This window comes from Acipenser ruthenus, chromosome 21 (assembly GCF_902713425.1).
Source record: "Acipenser ruthenus chromosome 21, fAciRut3.2 maternal haplotype, whole genome shotgun sequence".
Classification (NCBI taxonomy): domain Eukaryota; kingdom Metazoa; phylum Chordata; class Actinopteri; order Acipenseriformes; family Acipenseridae; genus Acipenser; species Acipenser ruthenus.
Window position 1 is genome coordinate 20,837,037 of NC_081209.1, and position 20,281 is coordinate 20,857,317.

The window sequence follows — 20,281 nt, forward strand, 5'->3', positions numbered from 1 at the left end:
TATTGTGCCACAACTGTACACTGAAACATCTTCAAGGACAAGAACATAGGGCTGGACTCTCTCTCTAGGTTGACAGACAAAAAGCTTGTCGGATTTCAGTTACTTTTGATGTTTATGAGCTAGAAGCGCCACCAAGTGGAAAAAAAAGCAAACTACAATGAGCCCCTATTGATGAGGACCAGTTTTTCCTTGCATCGTTTTTTATTGACATTGGTGAATCCAAAATATGGGGCCCTACCTTAAATCACTTTATATTGTGTGCTCTCACGTTTCAGTTACACTTATTTCAACAGAGTACTGTCACAAGCAACAAGAGACTTATTGCATTTAACTTGTATAAGGTATGCTTATGGTTTAGTACGCCAATAAAGGAAGACTGTATTTCATACTACTGTATAAAAATATTCATGTTGATATTGTAACTAAGGATTTCTATTGAAGTAACTTGACATCAATGCATGGTGTAAAAAATAATCTTTTTATACACCACACCAGGACTCTTTTAAATAAGATGCTACAGCTACAAAAACATATTTCCCTGAAGAACTATCCCAAAGTGTCTTTACTTAAAATGAAATATTAAATATTTAAGCCTTCATGCTACCTAATCACTGCCTACCACTATTGCCCCTTTGACACTTTGACTGATCCAGCCTGTGTTACACCCTGTCAGGAAACTCGAACCAAAAATCCAACTCCTGAACTCAGGTTAAAGCAATGACTGCATCCCACAATGAGAAGCATGCATATTAAGCAGAACTCAGTTGTCTAAACATATAATGGAGTTTACTAACCACTCTAAAAAATTAAATATTTGATAAAATCATAGTTCTGTGGGCTCCATAAAAGAACACTGCTTAAAGTCTTTACTGTCATAGAATACAGTGTGTAGTGTGCTTCAATTCAAGCTTCTAACATCCGATGGCACTGTAGACCACTAGACCTTACAAGACCTAGAGGGGGAGCGAAGGCTGAAAAGAAACACTGCATTATATCATGCCATCTGTAATAATGAGTAGCCATATTAAAATTCAGATCCCCACTGAAGCCGTATTTGTCAGAACAATTCGTCTCAATGATTATGTGGCTGCTTTATTAATATTCATGTCTTCAGAAATCCTCTAATCTGTTCGGTAAAATAATTAAAAACAGGAATAAATTTCAGCAGCTGTGGTATCTGAGCGCTCCCCTTTAAATCGATTAGCTTTGGCTGGGTGTACAATGTAATCACTCCTTTACACAAGACACTAAAGAGTCTGCTAACCATGTTTCTGCACCTGGAGGTATCCCACCAGGCCAGATGAATGGGGGATTTACTACAATGAGCGCAGCGCTCCTTTTTAAAATCCCTGCTGAAGCCACACTACCCCCATTGCAAGGACTTCTGTTCGGAGTTTCAAATGCTAACACGTCGCTGATCCCAGCTAGGTTACAGTGCATTGAAATGTGACCTCTTTGAGAATTCCATTCAAATGGGACAAATGTCAAGTCACACTCAATTGTGAAAGAGTCATCTTAGAAACTTCTCAACCTCAATTGTACAAAGCCACAGTACCTCTTTCTATACGGTAGCCTTTACTTTGTATATACAGTAAGTTTGTATAAATCTGTATGTAAATGTAAAAGTGAAGTTATGTGAGAGCATGGCAAAGTGTGATAAAGCACAGTGAAAGCATGGTAAAGCACATTCAAGAACATGGCAAATAATGGTAATAGTTCTTGTATCATGATTTTTTTTTCATAACTTTTTAAAAATAATTCAGGAATATCAAAATATTTCAAACACCACACTACAGAATAGATGAACATCTGCATCCTGGTAACTTTGCTGTAGGTCACATGGTCTGATTAAAACACCAGGAGCAGCGTTGTCTTCAGCATTGCCTTTCAAATATCTGATGTATAAAATACTAGCAGAGAGACAAAAGATCTTCAACAGAAGAAAATGGGGGACCAGTGATTATATTGCTAGCGCAATAAGAAAAGGGATTTTGAACTTTGCTTGGCACTACAAATCAATCAAAACCATTATTTATCCAGAGGAGTCAATTGAGAACAAATTCTCATTTACAAGGACGACCTGGCTACGTTCTAGAATACAAACACATAGTGCTATAATAGAAATAATAGAGTTAACCTACTTATGCTTAAACATTCTTTAAATGTTACCCTATATGGGTATACGCCCTTGTTAAAAATATCAGCTCCATTGATGCGTACTGATCCTGATCACAATTGTGATAACGCAAATATATTTCTTTGTCTAAATGTTTGCTTTTCTTCCTTGAGCTAGTAGAGTCTGCAGATGACATTAGTAACCTCCTGCTGCTGCAGATGCAAAATTAGCATTTCTGTTTAATCCGCAGAGTGAAGTAGTCTTCAAGGAGGGAGGCAGCTTAGGCGATAGCAGCCAAAACTACCTTTAAGCAATGTAAACAAACTGGATAGACAACAACAGAATAATGTAGCAAACAGTGACCCAAAAACTCTAGTATAAAATTAAACCTAAATTTGAGACAGCTTTAATGGCGCTACAGCTGGAATGAGTGTACATACTAAGAACCAACAGCTATTGATAGATAGATAAGATGCATCGATTAACTGTAGAGCACTGATCACCACACTGCACTGCGCATTACGTCTTTGTACTCTCCTTTATGTCATGTAGCAACAAGCTGCCTTTTGTGCTGTTCTCTGTAGGAGTGAAGCAGGCAGAATGCCTCTGTCAGTCTCCACACCATCATCACCAGCTATCTCCTGCATACTCTGCACCAGCCCGGGGAGCTCCAGGCAGCCCAGGTGATTAGGAGACAGGGATTGAGAGTGGAGAGTCCCCAGAGTCCTGCTGAGGAAATTGGGCACCTAATTGAAATGCTCCACGAGGGGGAAAAATTATGATTGCAGATGAGATGGAGGAGCGAGTCACAACTGTAGGAGGAAGAGTGTGTGTGTGTGTGGGGGGGGGGGGGGGGGGGCTCTTCAGATCCGAGCGAGGAAAGTGCAATCATCTGGGTCACAAATCAGGCCCCAGTCTCTGACTGCCATGAATTTTAATACAGAGAACGGCCTCCAAACAGCTTTTAGAGCCGCTCCAGGACTATTACTCTCTCAGCACAGATGGCGAGCCCCGCCAATGAAGTGCTTGGATGTGTCTTTGTGATATATCTAGAATAATAATAGTTCTTTATTTTCTAAAATGTCTGTTTTATACTGTGTTATATACCCTGGCCTGCAAATAAATGAAAACACAGTGGTAGATTGTGGTGCTGGAACAAAGGGGCATTCCTAATGTGATCTAAATATCTTGTTATCCCTGAATAAACATCTGCTCTTTAAAACATCATACAGATAAGGGCAATACATATTTACAGTGATTCCTTTTTTTAGCTTCATGAACAATACTGCATGACACAACATCAACTGATTTTTTATTATAAAATATGGATGACTACCGTAAACAGATACCTGTGACTTGTACAGGTTGTTACAAAGTTGCAATGCCGCTGTAAAACATATATTGAAAAGATATAATGCAGGTTATTTTATAAGAAACACCAATTTGCACTTTATTATCTCACAAAAATAAAAAAATCGCCTCGACTTTTAGTTTTACATCAATGACAATTTTTATTGTGATTATTATTATTTGAAATGATTTTAATATGTGTTTACTGTTATATTTAATCTACAAAGTAAAAAATGTGCCGTGCCATTTCCTACAAGTACTAATCCTTCCATCTCACTAGCAGACCGGTGTGCACAGTGCAATGTGACATGTTTTTCAAGGGCTTAATAACAGCTCTCATCGCTGCAGGCATTTCATTGACATTTCTACTTTCGAAACACTGTATAATCAGTTTGAGCAAAACAAGTTTCATAGCCAGGCTCTGTGCCTGACATTTCCAACAAGAAATGCATACAAAGCGATTTGATTTTCAATGTGAGCAGAATCAATGCAGAGGGGAAGGGGGGGTTCAAAGATCCTCCACAGAACAACGGCAGCCCCTAGAAAGTGGGACAGCTGCTTCCCATATCGGCTCAGTGCTCATTCTGCTAATCCCTGTCGCCTAGGAGGGCAGAATCTCAACAGGACGGCATATCCGTGCAAAATGTTTCATGCAATCAGTGTTGTGTAAAAGGACACTTAAAAAAAAAAAAAAAATAATAAAGTGAATACTGAGGAATGCATTACATTGTATCAGACTCACTTACTGAATAATACACTCTCAGCAAATTGCATTCTCTCAGTAAAGGGCCACAATGCGTCCAACACATCACATATGCAGGGGAGGATCCAGACTATTATGAAGGGGGGGGGGGGGGGGGGGGGTCAAGACTGTCAGGAAGGGTGGGATACCTGATACGAAACATACCGTTAAAGTAAACAATATCTTGACATTATTTGACCCCCCAGGACCCCCCCGCCCATGCATACAGGTATCATTCCATCGTGGGTTCTTGTGGTTTGGCATGTCACCAGAACCTCATGATAGACTTACATCCTTATTATGTGCAGTTAGTCATTACTCTCCACAACTGCAACTGCTACTACTAACAGCAGCAGCAGTGTCTGAATGTGTACTCACCCTGCTTTCATGTTCAATAACTTCTGCAGCATGGCTGTCGTACACAGGGTCTCGGACAGGGTCCCTGCTGTAGAAGCACACAGACTCAGCAGTCACTTACTGTACTGTAATGGCAACCCTTTTTGTTTTTGTTTCTTGTAATTCCCCTTGCTATAGGTTTTCAGCTCTTCAAAGAGTAAAATGGGACTTGTTGTATTTAGTCCAAAACAGAAAACAGAAACAGACGCCCAAGAATTCAATAAAATTTGAAATAGCTGTATTATACGATGGGTTCCAAAAATATTAGAACTCTAAGCCAGTGATGACACATACCCTAATGAATAGACTCTGCTGTTTACTGGAGTATTTAAGGTAGATGTTATTTCACACTGTAAAAGTCAAGCCATTTGAATTTGTTAATAACTGAAAATACATAATTTTTCCTCATATTTGTGGACCCCATGCTACACAAAGCATACATTGATTTAACCTCACACTTTTCACAACTGCTTCCCAACTGAAGAAAAAATATAATTATTATTATTCTCTATGTTTAAAGTAAGAAGTTATTGACTGATACAGAGGGACAGAAAAGTAACATATTCTCTTTGGTAGTAATGACACACAGAAAAGACATAGATATTATTAACATTAGATTAGATGCATTGGGAGATGGAGTTGAGGTCCTCACCAGTTTTAAAAAAAAAAGAACCACTGAAATGAAAATGTATCTTAAACATTGTGCTTCTAAAGGAATTTCAAATGATGCTGCCTCACAGAATAAACTTAAGAGACCTTTATGCTGTTTGAAATTTCTCTGCAGTTCAATACAGAAACATAATACGTGTTGAGTGTTATTTCCACAGGTCTTCGGGGTAACCCTCTCTAGCTTCTTTGCTACATGCATTGATTTCTTCATAAACTACGATAATAGGGATGGAAATAAGACTCAAATTGCACAGCAGTTTCACCCATTCCAGGTTTTACTACAAGCTTGATTACAGTGTATAGGTAACAAGCTTAGGTGCGTCTTATTAAACTCATAGTGTAAACAGGAATGGATTAAACTGCTATGAAAGGGGAGTCTTATTTCCATCCCTGAATAAGTATTACAAACACTGACAGCATTACAGTTTTGTGTAATATAGGACCTTATGTTCATTGGAAATGTCTGTGAATATACAGTATATACTGTAGGTATCAAAAATCTTACACATAGCAATCGGATGCTAGCAACAATAAGCAACACACTTTCTCATTCTGATATTTAGTTTAAGATTAAAGAATGTGTATGTAGATACACAATGAAATGTAGCAAGCACTATTTTGTGGGGAAAATCTAATGATAGTGAAATGCTGCTCACTTTTTGTGTGGAGAGCGGAGGCTGTGGAACAGTGAGAGGGGGTCTTGATCGGGGTCCTGAACTTTGTGTTGTCCATGCGGTGCCTGCCTGTTCGTATGGTCCTGTTCGCCGGGGTAGTCCTGCCTGAGAGGGGGGTCCTGTCTGTGGGGTTTGTGCCCTCCCCTCTGGTCTTGCCCCCCCTTGGTGGAGATGGGTGCCCTGAACAGGTGCTCATACTCAGGGAGGATCTCCGTCAGGGCGTCGTAGGAGGGAAGGTTGAGCCCATCTCTCTGCAGCTGGGGAGAACAAACAGGAGTGTGAATCTGGGCTGCCAGCCAGTCAACCAGCCTGTTAGTCAGGCATGTAAATGATAGGGTTCATCCGTAACTTACAGCACTGTAAAAGACGATCAAACATCGCTTCTTATTTTGCCATGGTAAAACAATCTTAAATTCAATGACAAAATCTACGTTTCCTGCTTTCATTTTAACTTCAGATGAATTATAAGTTATTATGTGCAATGGTATATGAGTGTGTTCTTGTACAAGGTACTTGCCCACTCAGAGTGCACACAAGAGATATAAAACCATAACCTGTACATATTAAACTAAGAAAGATACTGGTACTAAAAAAATGTGTTGCTGCTTGTTTCTAGAAATCCAATAACACGGGTAGGACAATACTTTTGCTTCTCCATTAATTGCAAACACATCAGATAAACAAACACTTCAACAAAACAGATTTTTTCAGTGCAAATATGTCATACATACTTGCTATATTACAAATGCAAGGCTGCAAGTCATTGTTATTTTAAATCGGATTCTTAAATGTCATTCTTGTAATAGTTTTCTTCAGTTTCAAGTACTTACTGTAGTTGTGTGAGGTCTGTAGTAACCAGCCATTTATTTCACTGACCCTCATACACAAGTCTATAGAAAACCATAGTTCACACGTCACCTATATTCTCTTCATATAACACCATGCAGTCCTGTCTCACAGCACACTTGGTTGCCAGGGGCTTATAGCCAAGCACTCACACAGCCACAACTAAACCACGGAGGACTTGACCCTGGCTAAAGCAAACAGCTACTCCCGGCTAAACAAACAAACTCCATACTGAAAACTACCTGATGAGGGTTGTCTAGAAACTGTATCCAAACAGACCTTACCTTTGCAGTAGCTGGCAGATTAATATTCATTATAGAAGCGTGCATCTACAGAAAGAAATTCTGTTTTTATATTACACAGACTTTCCTGCAGCTCTCTACTTGCTGGGCGAAGCGACTGGCTGAAAATATTCAGAAAGAGTCATTGTTCTGTGTGTATTGTCTGCTGCTGTTGCTACAACTCAAATTCCCCTTAGCAACTGGGTGGCCCATATATATATATATTAGGTATAGTACATTCTGACAACTAAATGCATAGCGCACATTATTTATTCAAACAATACACAGCCTAGCTCAGTTCCATTCTATAACATACATATGACACAGAGTCAGGTGCTCCTGTTATTTAGCCCTCTAGTTAAACAGGCTGTCCTCCCTCGACACAACAATAGGTGGCGCTAAAGGAACCGTCAACGTTACTTAAAGGTACAGCAGCCTATCATGTATTTGCACTGAGTTTTAAGAACAATAATAGGCTAGAGTAGTAAAATTTGGCTAGTGTTTTACCCCCCCCCCCCCTCCATTTTATTTTTATTTGATGGCATGTAGATGCCTTCCTTTTGCTTGCGAAGCTCAGAATTTGTAGACAACCCCTTGATCTAATTCCTAGCAAAGCTGTACCCGGGAAACCAGCTGTAAGTATTGTGCTCACATTACAACCCAGCACTAACGTAGTCTGGCTATGCTTTGAACACCTTCGCACTTCTGTCTCCTGCTAGGACCCCGGCAGGGCATGCTCTGTCCCGCCTCTAATGGAAATCAACCAGGTGCCATTACTGGAGAAGCTTATCTGATTTCCCTGGATCAGACACTTGACCCCAGTGCACTGAGACAGAGATCTTTCCCCCGAGCCCTGAACACTGACTGAAGCACCGTGGATGTGTAGTTCGAATTCACTTATTAAACCTGATAAATTGGATTTCTCCAGGCAGAAAGTTAATGCAATGCTAATGACGATCCCTTAACCTAAAAAGAAGGACTTAATATTACTAAATAAATCTAATAGATTTTTGTTTTATAGGCAGAGTAAACCAAATTAACACTGTGCCAGAACTGTCTTCAGTCTATAAAAATTACTCCTAATGCTCCTTGTAAAATTCATTGTTCGAACACCTGCATTAAATTGTGGCCAACCATTTTACCACATTTCAATTCCCTTTAGTTCCCTCCCTCAGAGGTGCGTTCAGGGAAGTGTCCTCTTCATGCAAAACAAACAGTGTGCAAAACCTCATTACTCGAGGTGCAGAATGAGATTCTGCTTTACCTTCAGCTATTTCACATTCCATTAGCCCCTACCCCTCCTCTCTCCTTGTGTGTAATGTAGTACAGAGACACTGCCACAGAGCTACACACAAGGCTTTGCTCCAGCCTCATCTAGATTCAGCACACAGCCAGCGAACTGGAGTAAATGGGCTCTTTCAAGTTAAGTGATAGGAGAGTGTCTGCCGATACAGGACTCTGCAATTAGCCTGCAGGACTGGGCTGCCCCCCTGTGCCCCACTCTCTCTCTCTCAACCGCTAAAGCAGAGTAGCTAGGCAGTCGCAGTGCTAATGGAAGGTACAGGTAGTGGGAGGGGGATGCTTGACAGCTCCCCTCTTATCTGTAAAACAAGCAGACAGCACAGGCTGAGACAGCAAGCTTTAGAAGCCTTTTCCGACATCCTAATAAATCAGCAATGCTTCCGCAGACGACATCATTAGGCCAGGCTGACGTGGTGTAAGGTAGCATCTCAATCCAACCTCCCTCTCAATATCAATCACAGTAGCAGCCAAATTCTTCTGTACCCTAGACAGCACACTATCCCTGTTTCACAAGAATCTAGAAAGTGATGGCTTATGCAATGATGGGTCAATTTAGGGGTGAATTTTGACCCTATTTACTATCAGGACGCATACTGAGAATACGGTGGCATCTTAGAATATCTTTGAACTTGTATGAAGGTTAGGCTCTATGCCAGCTGACCTGTCAAAAGAGCTCTCACCACCTGGAAAAGGATTCAATGCATAGTTAGGCATAGATCTAACAAAATGATTCCAGTAAATTACTGTCTTTGTATAATCATCACTTTGTCGGTCTCATATGTTCCTATATGAAAGATATTTTAAAGGTACTTTATAGTTTCAATTATTGAAACATTTACCAGGCAATCCTTTCACATGTTCAGTGCTGCACTTCAGCATCTCGTTGAAAACCTGCCTTAAGAAAAGCAGTGATTGGAGGATCCAAAGTGAACATGAGTCACAAAGGCTGATGGGATTTGACAGTTCTTGTAAAAAGAAAACACATGACAGAAATTCAGATTTTTTTGTAGATTATGATTTTTCTCGAGAAGACAAAAAAAAAGTTTTTACATTTACTAGAACTCAAAGTCCCAGAATCCACTGCAACTTGAGCAACCAACCCTGTTGCCTTTTTTAACTAGAATGTACAGACGTGCTCAAATTTGTTGGTACCCTTACAGCTCATTGAAATAATGCTTCATTCCTCCTGAAAAGTGATGAAATTAAAAGCTATTTTATCATGTATACTTGCATGCCTTTGGTATGTCATAGAATAAAGCAAAGAAGCTGTGAAAAGAGATGAATTATTGCTTATTCTACAAAGATATTCTAAAATGGCCTGGACACATTTGTTGGTACCCCTTAGAAAAGATAATAAATAATTGGATTATAGTGATATTTCAAACTAATTAGTTTCTTTAATTAGTATCACACATGTCTCCAATCTTGTAATCAGTCATTCAGCCTATTTAAATGGAGAAAAGTAGTCACTGTGCTGTTTGGTATCATTGTGTGCACCACACTGAACATGGACCAGAGAAAGCAAAGGAGAGAGTTGTCTGAGGAGATCAGAAAGAAAATAATAGACAGGCATGGTAAAGGTAAAGGCTACAAGACCATCTCCAAGCAGCTTGATGTTTCTGTGACAACAGTTGCAAATATTATTAAGAAGTTTAAGGTCCATGTAACTGTAGCCAACCTCCCTGGGCATGGCTGCAAGAGGAAAATCGACCCCAGATTGAACAGAAGGATAGTGCGAATGGTAGAAAAAGAACCAAGGATAACTGCCAAAGAGATACAAGCTGAACTCCAAGGTGAAGGTACGTCAGTTTCTGATCGCACCATCCGTCGCTTTTTTGGAAGAAGACCCAGGAGGACTCCACTTTTGAAAGAAAAACATAAAAAAGCCAGACTGGAATTTGCTAAAATGCATATTGACAAGCCGCAATCCTTCTGGGAGAATGTCCTTTGGACAGATGAGTCAAAATAAGATAATCAGAACGACGATGGTTTAATCACAGTAACAGCATGCTGATTTAGAATATGATAAGATTTTGGACACTGAGGATACATCACACAACTTCATACCATACTGTAGCTTCACGGCTCTAAACCCAGTATGTAGTAAGAGCCTCTGTGGGGTTCTATAAAAGGTGGTATCAGCTTCTAGAGGCAGTACAGGAATGAGGGACATTGCTAGTACACAACAGGACTGTCCATTGCTGATTGCTTAAACAGGTTTGAACATTCAGTTCAGAAGAGCTCGGGCTCGCTGAAATCCACACGCACTGCTGAAGAGCTGAGCCATGACATGTACAATCAGTCCATTCACTCTGCAGCAAGTGCGTGCAACGGCAAGAAATGCATTTCCACACGACAGCCGCAGGACACAGATCCCAGCCGCCAGCCTATAACCCTGCCCTATACTGCAGCAAACTCGTTTGAGCGGCATACAGTGGCTAGGCAAACCAAAAATAGCAATCCTACAACAAGAAAGAAAGCTTCTGACGATTAAGTCGCTTAAACCAAATACAAATACCTGTGCAGCGATTCCAGAAAGAAGCATTAAAGATTAAAGGGTTTGAGGCCTGGAAAATCATTGGATAAATATTACTGCTGGAATGGCAATTTCCAACCCGGTTATACATTATTAAAGGGTAAGTAATACTGGTTCTTATTGCAGTAACTCATTTTTTTTATACACTATGAGGTTATTTGACCTCAGCTCAGAAGCAGCTCATGAATTCGAGTGGTCACATTCTCTTTTGCCCTAGACATACTGTATACAACCCAGGCTACTTCAGCAAAGTTTCCTGTTTAGGTTTAAGAGCCAGCATCATCTAGTAAACCAAGTTTCCTTTTGTACTGCTGTCAATATGCTGACCCTGTAGACAATACCTGTGCACTAGATGGCACTATACAGACACACTGCTGATTCTGTCTGTGGTACTGGGACATTCCGGGGGCTGGGGCTGGAGAGCTGACCCTGAATTCAGGTCAAACATCTTAACTCCGAGCATACTAACAATGGAATGACACTATATTTGAGTGACTGCAATAAAACCACCCAGGAAAGAGGACAGTACAAACATATATGACAATGTAATGTGATGCTATCTACTACTATAACTGTTTAACAGCCAATTTGCAGAAATGGTCACCCTTTATCCTTTAAATTTCTGCAGCAGGTCTGGCTAAAAAGAGTTTTCTTATTTCAATATTAGATATAATTTAAAGATGGACTACCAGAATTGAGTTGGAAATTAGAAACACTAACAAACTTAAAAAGGCACAATTTTAAAATGAAAAGATTCCAAATTGTAGCATTATTCTTTTTCAAATCACTCCTGCCAACCCAATTTCACATTCCAGCTTCCACAAATGGGATCTGAACCTTACCCCTTGACCTTCCATTGCCGATGGGCAAGGCTTTCATTTATATAATGCATTACCAGGGTTGCTTTGTGATTCAACAGCCTTTGCTAATCACATCCAACACCTGTTCAGCTGTTTCCCCCATTTAAGTAACTCTGTCTTCTTCATTAGCTGAGGTTATTGTTACTTTCAAATCGTTCACAATTGCAATGTTCATATGTCTGCATTATATCGAAATAACATTACATGTTCTGAATCAATTTGCACCCATTGACCCTGCTTAAAATTGCTACGCAAAATCCCAGTTATCTAATTACAAGGCTCCCTGTAGGAAAGCTGTCTGGTCACTGTATCATTTTAATTAAACTCTGTCAGCAGTTTGAGAGTGAATTAGCAGTCGCACATCTGTGAGTCAAGGACACGAGCCGGTCTGGTGAAGGACATGTACAGAGTGAAGGCTGCTGTATAACATTGTACTCAGACACACCTGTGTCCTGTATTCACTAAAATACCCTGAATCATAGCACTCAGTCTGCTTCTATTTAAGAAACAAAACGCACTGAAAAACAAATTCTCATTTCATTCGAATTTGAACACATGCCCACCACGGCATACTGATGTGTTAAACTTGTGACAGGGAGTCTTGCTAAAATATTAGCAGCTGATTTGACAGACATTATCTGCACCAATCTTGGACTGCCTTATCTAAGGCAACATTAGGATATCAAATATTAAGGTTAAATCAGAGTCTGTGAAATAAGAAAGGCAGCTTTAAATTGAATTGTCCCCTTACCTTTTTTTGTAATCATTTCAAGTTGTTCTTTTTGCAATTACTGAATTATTATTATTATTATTTAGAATGGACTGCATTACATGGACCAGAGGCTTTCACCTAAAACACAGACTTAAAAAAACACAGGCAGGGCTGGTAGTGGTTAAACACCCAAATGATTCTTCATGGTATTGTACATCTATATATAAGCAGACTGCAAGTATAGGACAGCTGATTACAAGCTATAAGCTGAGATATTGATCTAATAAGTGATGTCAGCCAGGGGTATGCCAGCGATGGTGGATTATTATTTATATCATGAGAACTTTGTGATTAGCCGTGACGATGAACTGTAATTTAGGAACCGCCGGGTTCTCATTGATGGGCAGGAGCTGGGGAAGAATGTTTCATGGAAGGAGCCAGTGCTACTAGTAAAGCCAACAGAAATACAAACACAGGTTTACATCCATTGCTATCTTTCCATTTAGTGTAAATAGATTCCATTAAAACAATTCTCATGGTGAGCTAGTCTTTGTTTTATGATGTGCTTCTTGTTCGCATTTATTAGATACCATTTCTAGCTAATGAGTTCTCAAAAAAACATGACTGCCATAAACAGAATATAGAACCCAGATCACAACAAGACACAAACTGTGAACAGTATCAGTTATATTATATAAGAGGCTCAATGGTGTATTTACATTTATATAAATAATATAAAAAACGTCTATTGGATTATAAATTGCATGCTACACTCAGTTTAAAAAGTTCAGGGCACCTCAATCTGTGCATTACCTTGCTGCTGCATCAGAACTGAACCTAGCATTAAGTGATATTCCAGTGATCCAGGGGTCGAGGAAAGACACTAATCCTCAGAATAGGCTTTCTGGAATGGAAACAGAGCCTCTGCCGACAAGATGGAATCAGACAGAAATCAAAGGGAAGGAGCCGAGATAAACGACACGGCGATTAGGGCTGACTGAGGTGCATGGAAAAGCAGCGGGTCACTCCTGCGGTCGAGATAGGTAAAGAAAAAATCCCTGGAAACAACACGACACAGAAATGAGTCTGATGATCGCAAGAAAGGACACTCCTTGCACACAGCAGGGCCAAGCCACCCCCTGCACGGTGTGTAAAGGCTTTAGAAAGATTCAAGGCTTTTACAGATTGATACGCTCATTAAATCAGTACCCCTCACCTGGGGTTTTATTATATTCTACTTTATTGTGTTCATCAGTCTTCTATACATCAAAAACTGAAGCAAGAACCTGGGCTATTCAAGAGGACATTATTATTATTATTATTATTATTATTATTATTATTATTATTATTATTATTATTACTTAGTAATTTAGCAGATGCTTTTATCCAAAGTGACTTACAGAGACTAGGGGGTGATGCATCACAACTGCTGCTGCAGAGTCACTTGGACCTCGTTTGTTTTCTATCTCATCCGAAGGACAGAGCACAAGGAGGTTAAGTGACTTGCTCAGGATCACACACAGTGAGTCAGTGCCTGAGCTGGGATTGAACCAGGAACCTCCTGGTAACAAGTCAATTACTTTAACCACTGGCCCACCAAGCCAGGGCAAACGGTATACATTTACTGCATAGCTTTTGTTTTTGATAATGTATTATTAAAGGAAACCGATTACAGTCAAAGATGTATTAGATTATGTTTACTGTATAAAAAGTTTAATTAAATCATCTCATCATTAAAAATACCAGGTAACAAAAACAATGATAACAGTGTGAAACAATTTAATGATAGTGCTGAATGAAATGACCCAAACCAGCTTATCTTTATCACAGCTCGTTTTCTTATTGGCTAATTTTAAAATATATATATATCAATAGTGCTCATTCTAACAAATCATTGGGGAAAAAACGTTTACAGGTATATGTAAACGTGTACATTAAATACAGTAAACTAAAGTGCTGTGGCTAATTCACAGAGAAGCACAAACCAGCTAACACAACGAAAAGGTAAAAACTACCACAGTATTTCGGAATTGTGTGATTAAACTCTTCATTGCTGAAACAGTGCTCCCCATGGATTAAGCAATACAGAAAGAACTAAAATAATAATAGTTTAAATCAATGTCGTTGATAGGGATGTCAAAGTTTAAGTGTTTAATCTGTTCAAATTGGACTTGCAGCCTTAGTTTTCCTAAGCTAAGACCTACCTGAAAGCCCAAAGTCACAAACAAATCAGTCTGAATTAAATGTTTTAATTTGCGCATGTGTGTATAGGAATTGTGTATGAAACCCATGGTGTATGTGAAGTTGAATTGGTGGTAAGCGACAGAAATGCTCTTTGTTCCCTTGAATTATTTAGACAAAGTTGCCTGGCAACAAGACTTTCTGGGGGCAGCTTTCTAGCTGCTAAAAGCAAATCAAATAAAACTACATTAAATAGCAAGTACCAGTCAATAAAAATAAAATAAAAGCAACCCAGCTTTCCACATGAAAGCACTAGGACTGCTCTGGAACTTGAAACACATGACTGAGTCCCGCTAGATCAAAACATATGTGGTTCAGACAGAGAATGGGACTGAACCATTTGCTAGAAGCATGAAAAAAGGATGGTGGCTCCATGGGGCCAAACATGGATTAAGGCCAGTGAATTCCAAGTGCAGTTTGAATTTAAATAAATTTGGGACAGAAAACTATTGACGGCCCTAGTGATTTGATTAGGGAGTAGGATTAAGGAAATCATTACAATAGAGTTGTTCTGTATTCTATTATAAGGGGGCGAAGTTAACATAAACAGTGATTAATTACATATTAATTTCTAAAGCTTTTTCTCTTCTCTTTGAAACATTTTCTGTACTAAAAGTGCTGAAACACAGCCAGACGCCACCAAGGTCTGCCATGTTTTTATCCCTTTGCCAGATGCACGCAACAGTGGGATGGGCACTGTGGAAGTAAGCTGGCGCAGGCACAAATGATGCCATGGACACACAAGCTAGCAGTGGAAATAATGCTAACTATGAATCAACCTGTATACAGTAGTGCCCGTATAGCTAACAAATAGGCGATACACTTTCTTTCTGACACAGCAGAGTGCACTGATGGCAAAAGTGTTAATAGAATATTGTAAACCACCAACAAAGAATTATATTTTAGTGGAAAACGTAACATAACTGTGCAACACTGCAGCTCTGAGAAAATCATGAACTATGTGACACTTAACCACTGAATTTAAATCAATGCGTACCCAAGAAGCTTTATGGAAATGTACATTATGGACATTATATCAATAGGAGATGGTATGCTTTTGGCAGCACGAGAATGGATGGAGGCGTGGGCGGATTTATAGTCTAGTTTTGATTCATGGGTTGATTTTAAGAAGGGGCACCTTGGGAATCGGATTTAAATCAGAGAATGGTCTTCAATCTCCAGTTCTAATAGCAGCAGTAAATTATGCTTGCTTGGGCTTGGACTCTCCAGACAGTGTCAATCTGGCAGGCAGGTGGGGGAGTGGGTGCTTGATTACTGCCGAGAAGGAGGAGCCCCCTCCTGACTCAACATTATTCACAGGAAACAGAGGCTTTTCCCAAAAGGGCAATATCTAATCAGCCACGTAACTGTGGTATTACTGTCGCTTTGAGAGCTGCGGGATTGAGATAACTCCCAGCAGCCTCTTCACTCTGGTTAGGGTAAAAGAGGGCAAGCACCTCTAAACTGAGAGGACCACAGGATCAAACCATGCTCTGGACCCGTTCCTTCATTCCATTTCATATAGGAGCACTCCCAATGGCATATATATAGTCTCTACATAGAACAATGTATCCATAACTTTAATACTAAATCATACAATCTGAAGAAAATGTGTTGAACAAGTATGTCAATAACATCCTTCCCCCGCCACGGCTGTCTGTTCAAAACTAGAGCTATCAGTATGGTGATGACCCTGACATATATAGGGTTCACAGCTCAGTCAGGCACAGAGCTGCACAAAGCTACGAGAGGTTCACAAAACAGCTCTACCATTCCTCCTCAGCCCTCACTGGCAGGGCCACTATAGAAAATGAATGCACCGTCAATTCAGCCTCACCTGGAAGGTACCCTTAGACACTCCCTGATATACCATAGGGAGAATGCTTCTAAGTAACAAGAGTTTCAAAATAATTCCCAGAGTAAAACATTTGCATCTTTCCTTGTCAGTTATTTTTTTTCCTCAGTATTTTACACACACACACACACACACACACACACACACACACACACACACGTATAATCCCATTCACCCCGTGTGACATTTTTTAAACAGACTGCCTTGGTATAATTTTCAATCCACATGAATTTCATACTCAAAAAGCCTGCAGTCAACTTAACTGCTACTGCAGGTGCTTCATAAACAAGGTCATCCACCCAATGGAACATGTAGAACTAAACTGTACAAGTATATTGCACCCAACTAATAGACAGCCTACACACAGCTACTGCACTGTCTGCTCTCTGCCATAGAATATGACAAGGCACTTGCAAAAGTGCATATTAAAATACTTAAGAAATACTTGAGCTGCCAGCTGTAATTATGTACTGTACATTGCTAACCCATTGCTTCCTGGTCATTATGGAACAGCTTTAAAAGCCATGAAACATGTTTCTGTGGAAGTAATCAGGTTGTGTTTTGCCAGGGACTGTAGTAATGTTGTTTTCATTTTTTGTGAATGAAAACATCATAACATTTGAGCAAAGCTAAAGAAGCATCTTAGTCTAGTAGCCCAATGTTTTGACAAGTTTCTTATTCATTACCATACTTTATGTTAAAGAGCAGCTTGGCATAGCTTGTGTCATTTTTAGTCTTTAGTTGCAAGTGGGGCCATCGTTGTTTAAAGGCAATAACTTATGAAAATATTCGTTCACACAAAATGCAGCTTTGTACATCTGAAACTGTGGGGGTGTGACCAACATGAATTAGAAAATGATTCAGTAACCCTCAGCCAATCAGCTTCCAGCTCTAGTGGACTTCTATCAGACAGTAGATGCAACATGGTAGAGACTTCATCGACAGGCACTATTGCTAAATTAAAATTAGTGGCCTTTTACAAAACTGTAAAATTCAACTGACCTCCAAATATATCCAAAATAACCTTGCCTTTATTTGGTGTAGGTTTGCAATGTGTAGTCAATTAAAAATAAGCTTTAACTACAAATAGTTATCTCTGTTTATGGCTTTATCCAATTTACAGCCCCCAGTATATTTCTAGCCAGAAATAGAGCTGTGGAAATGGTCAGAGCTGTATTATTGGTGTCTAAGCTAATAGAAGCGCCAGTAGACAATTGAATTAAACCCTTCGCTGGCTTTATTGAAAAACAGTTAATCCGAGTCCAGGGTGAGAGAGAGAGAGAGAGAGAGAGAGAGAGAGAGAGAGAGAGAGAGAGAGAGACAGAGACAGAGACAGAGAGAGAGAGAGAGAGAGAGACAGAGACAGAGACAGAGACAGAGACAGAGAGAGAGAGAGAGAGAGAGAATGCTGTCGACTCAGCAGAGGATAGTTTAAATCTCTCCACTTCCCTCCCCGGCCCAGCTGCACCAGACAGATACTGCAGGCTCACTGCAACATCTAAACCCCGGGGTGACCAGAGTATAAAACAAGTGTGGAGGGATCATCGTTATTCCTGCTTTAATTGCTGCTTTCATGTCTTATCTGTAAGAAACAGAAGAAGGTGAAAAACCAGGACAAAACTGTACGGCACTAAAACGGCGTATAACTGTGATTAAGGAGCCTTGGGTTTAGAGGTGTGAACTAAGAGGCACGAAGCTACGGTGTTCTTGTAGCTTGTACAAGGTTAATCGACTTCATAGGTGTGTACTGTACCAACAGGCAGGTACTGTACCTTAGCCTGCATGTTTGTTATAGTTGAATTTGTTTATAACAGTCATTTTACTGGGGCAGACCTCCTAATGTATGGAATCACTTTGGCAACTACAACTAGTTCAAACTCGATATTTAACTTAAATGAAGGTCACAATAACAAATTATATCACAAGTAGAATTCTACAGTAAACTCATTCAGTGCCTTCACCTTAACAGTGCATTTTTATTAACAATGTTTCTCCTGTCTGCTTTCAGATTTCATGGTGAGATTCCTGGCTGTGGGTTTACAGTAAAGGAGCAGTTCTGTTGTTCTTGTAACATTTCCCTTGTATTTTTTAGACTGTTGCTATTGAGTGAAGCTCCAGACTCTCAGTGCCTACAGGGCTTATTACTTCACCAAACTCCAAATTACGAAGAGCCAGGCATTTCATAAAAAAAGCCTTTCCTTAATAACACTGATAAATCGCTCTGGGCAGGAGGGAAAACACAGATTTAAATGGAGGCCCGGGAGAGAAAATGGAGAGAAGCTAATCTGACCTTGTCTGTCAGGTACTTGAAGGAATCAGAAGTGTGAAATGTGTGCCCCCACCCCCCTTCCTCCACTACATCACAGGTTAGATTTTTTTTTTGTTATCTCAAAAGCATAAAATCTGACAGCTTCTGGTGCCAATAAAACAAAGAGGGCAGCTATGACTTCCATTGCACCTCCATGTTTCCATTTTCAATTTCCCTTTAATCAATGTCTATGTACTGTGTGAAAATAACATTACAGGAACACACGTGACCTTTACGGAGTTCCATGGAATGGCTCAGCTAACACTGTACAGCTGTACAATGAAAAAGAGGTCTATCGATTACATTTTAGAATTAAAATGGCTCTTTGTTGCAACACAGGAAACAGTAACTCAATAAGGGGTGTGGAAAGACCTGTAAACTCAGCTAAATATATGGCACTCTTAAATAAGGGGTTTAATAGACTGGATTTCAGAAATCTAGTTAACATCATTAATTTGTTTATGCCATCTTTGATGTTCTCTATACAGTGTGTCAAATTTTTCTCCCAGATTGTATCAAGCCACAGAAAACGTTTGTTCGCTGCAGTGCATTGCAGTTCTTCAGTTGAATGTTGACCACTAGGTGGCACTGCGAACAAGTGCACAGCCACTGCAGTACAGCAAGCAGCAGTGGGTGTGTTGTCAACTGTTTCAACAGGTCCTGACTATTTACAGATGACACAGAGTTAAGTAATCTCTACAGAAAGACTACCCTAGGATAACGTATTCAATCATTTCATTGTCTTTTATCAGAAAAAATAATAATGAAATGGGCAGATATGCTTATTAGGTTAGATTAGTTTATTGCTCTAGACGGTTATATTCGTTTGTACATATTTAGGTAGTTAATCTTATAAGCCTATGTTGAAAATTAATTTCTGGTTTACTTCCTGAGGCATAAAAGAATTTGATGATCCTATTCCTCAAGGTATTCAAGACATTGAGAAAGATTTCTAGACAAAACATATGTCTACCATTTTTTCTTTTAGTATTACAATACTGCTACTAGGGTTGTAACAATGCTCTAATATCACAATACAATACAATATTGCGATATACTATGAGCGATGCTGTGCTTCAGGTCTTGTATCACGATACAAACAATACATACCTCTATTACAATGCGATACATCACATAAAGAAAGTATCATGATTCATTGATACACCTCTAACTGCCACAAGCAGTAGCAGGGCCATACAGTGAGCAGACAATTTGTAATATGAAGAAGTGACACAAAACAGACCAACTCCTGCCACTGAAATCCAGTTTCAGAGCTGTCCAGGGTGGCAAACCTTACCCATGCCATCTCAACCCTTACTCCTTCCACCTCCACAACAAATAATCAACGATCATATAGGAAAGCAGCTTCACAAGGGTCATGATAGAGGGTGCC

At 39.7% G+C, this 20,281-nt stretch overlaps 1 protein-coding gene across 3 annotated transcripts in view; it reads right to left on the reverse strand.

Moving 5' to 3' along the window:
- Positions 1-20,281, reverse strand: part of ccdc33 (coiled-coil domain containing 33) — a 112,669-nt gene that overhangs the window by 7,017 nt on the left and 85,371 nt on the right. For all 3 annotated transcript variants that reach the window (XR_009308035.1, XM_058994999.1, XM_058994998.1), the window contains exons 15-16: positions 5,930-6,204; positions 4,587-4,653 (exon numbers count right to left, since the gene is read on the reverse strand). Coding sequence is in view for 2 of the 3 variants with exons in the window: in XM_058994999.1 (XP_058850982.1) it covers positions 4,587-4,653; positions 5,930-6,204 (342 nt within the window). In the remaining variant the exon portion in view is untranslated. The remainder of the gene's footprint in view (positions 1-4,586; positions 4,654-5,929; positions 6,205-20,281) is intronic.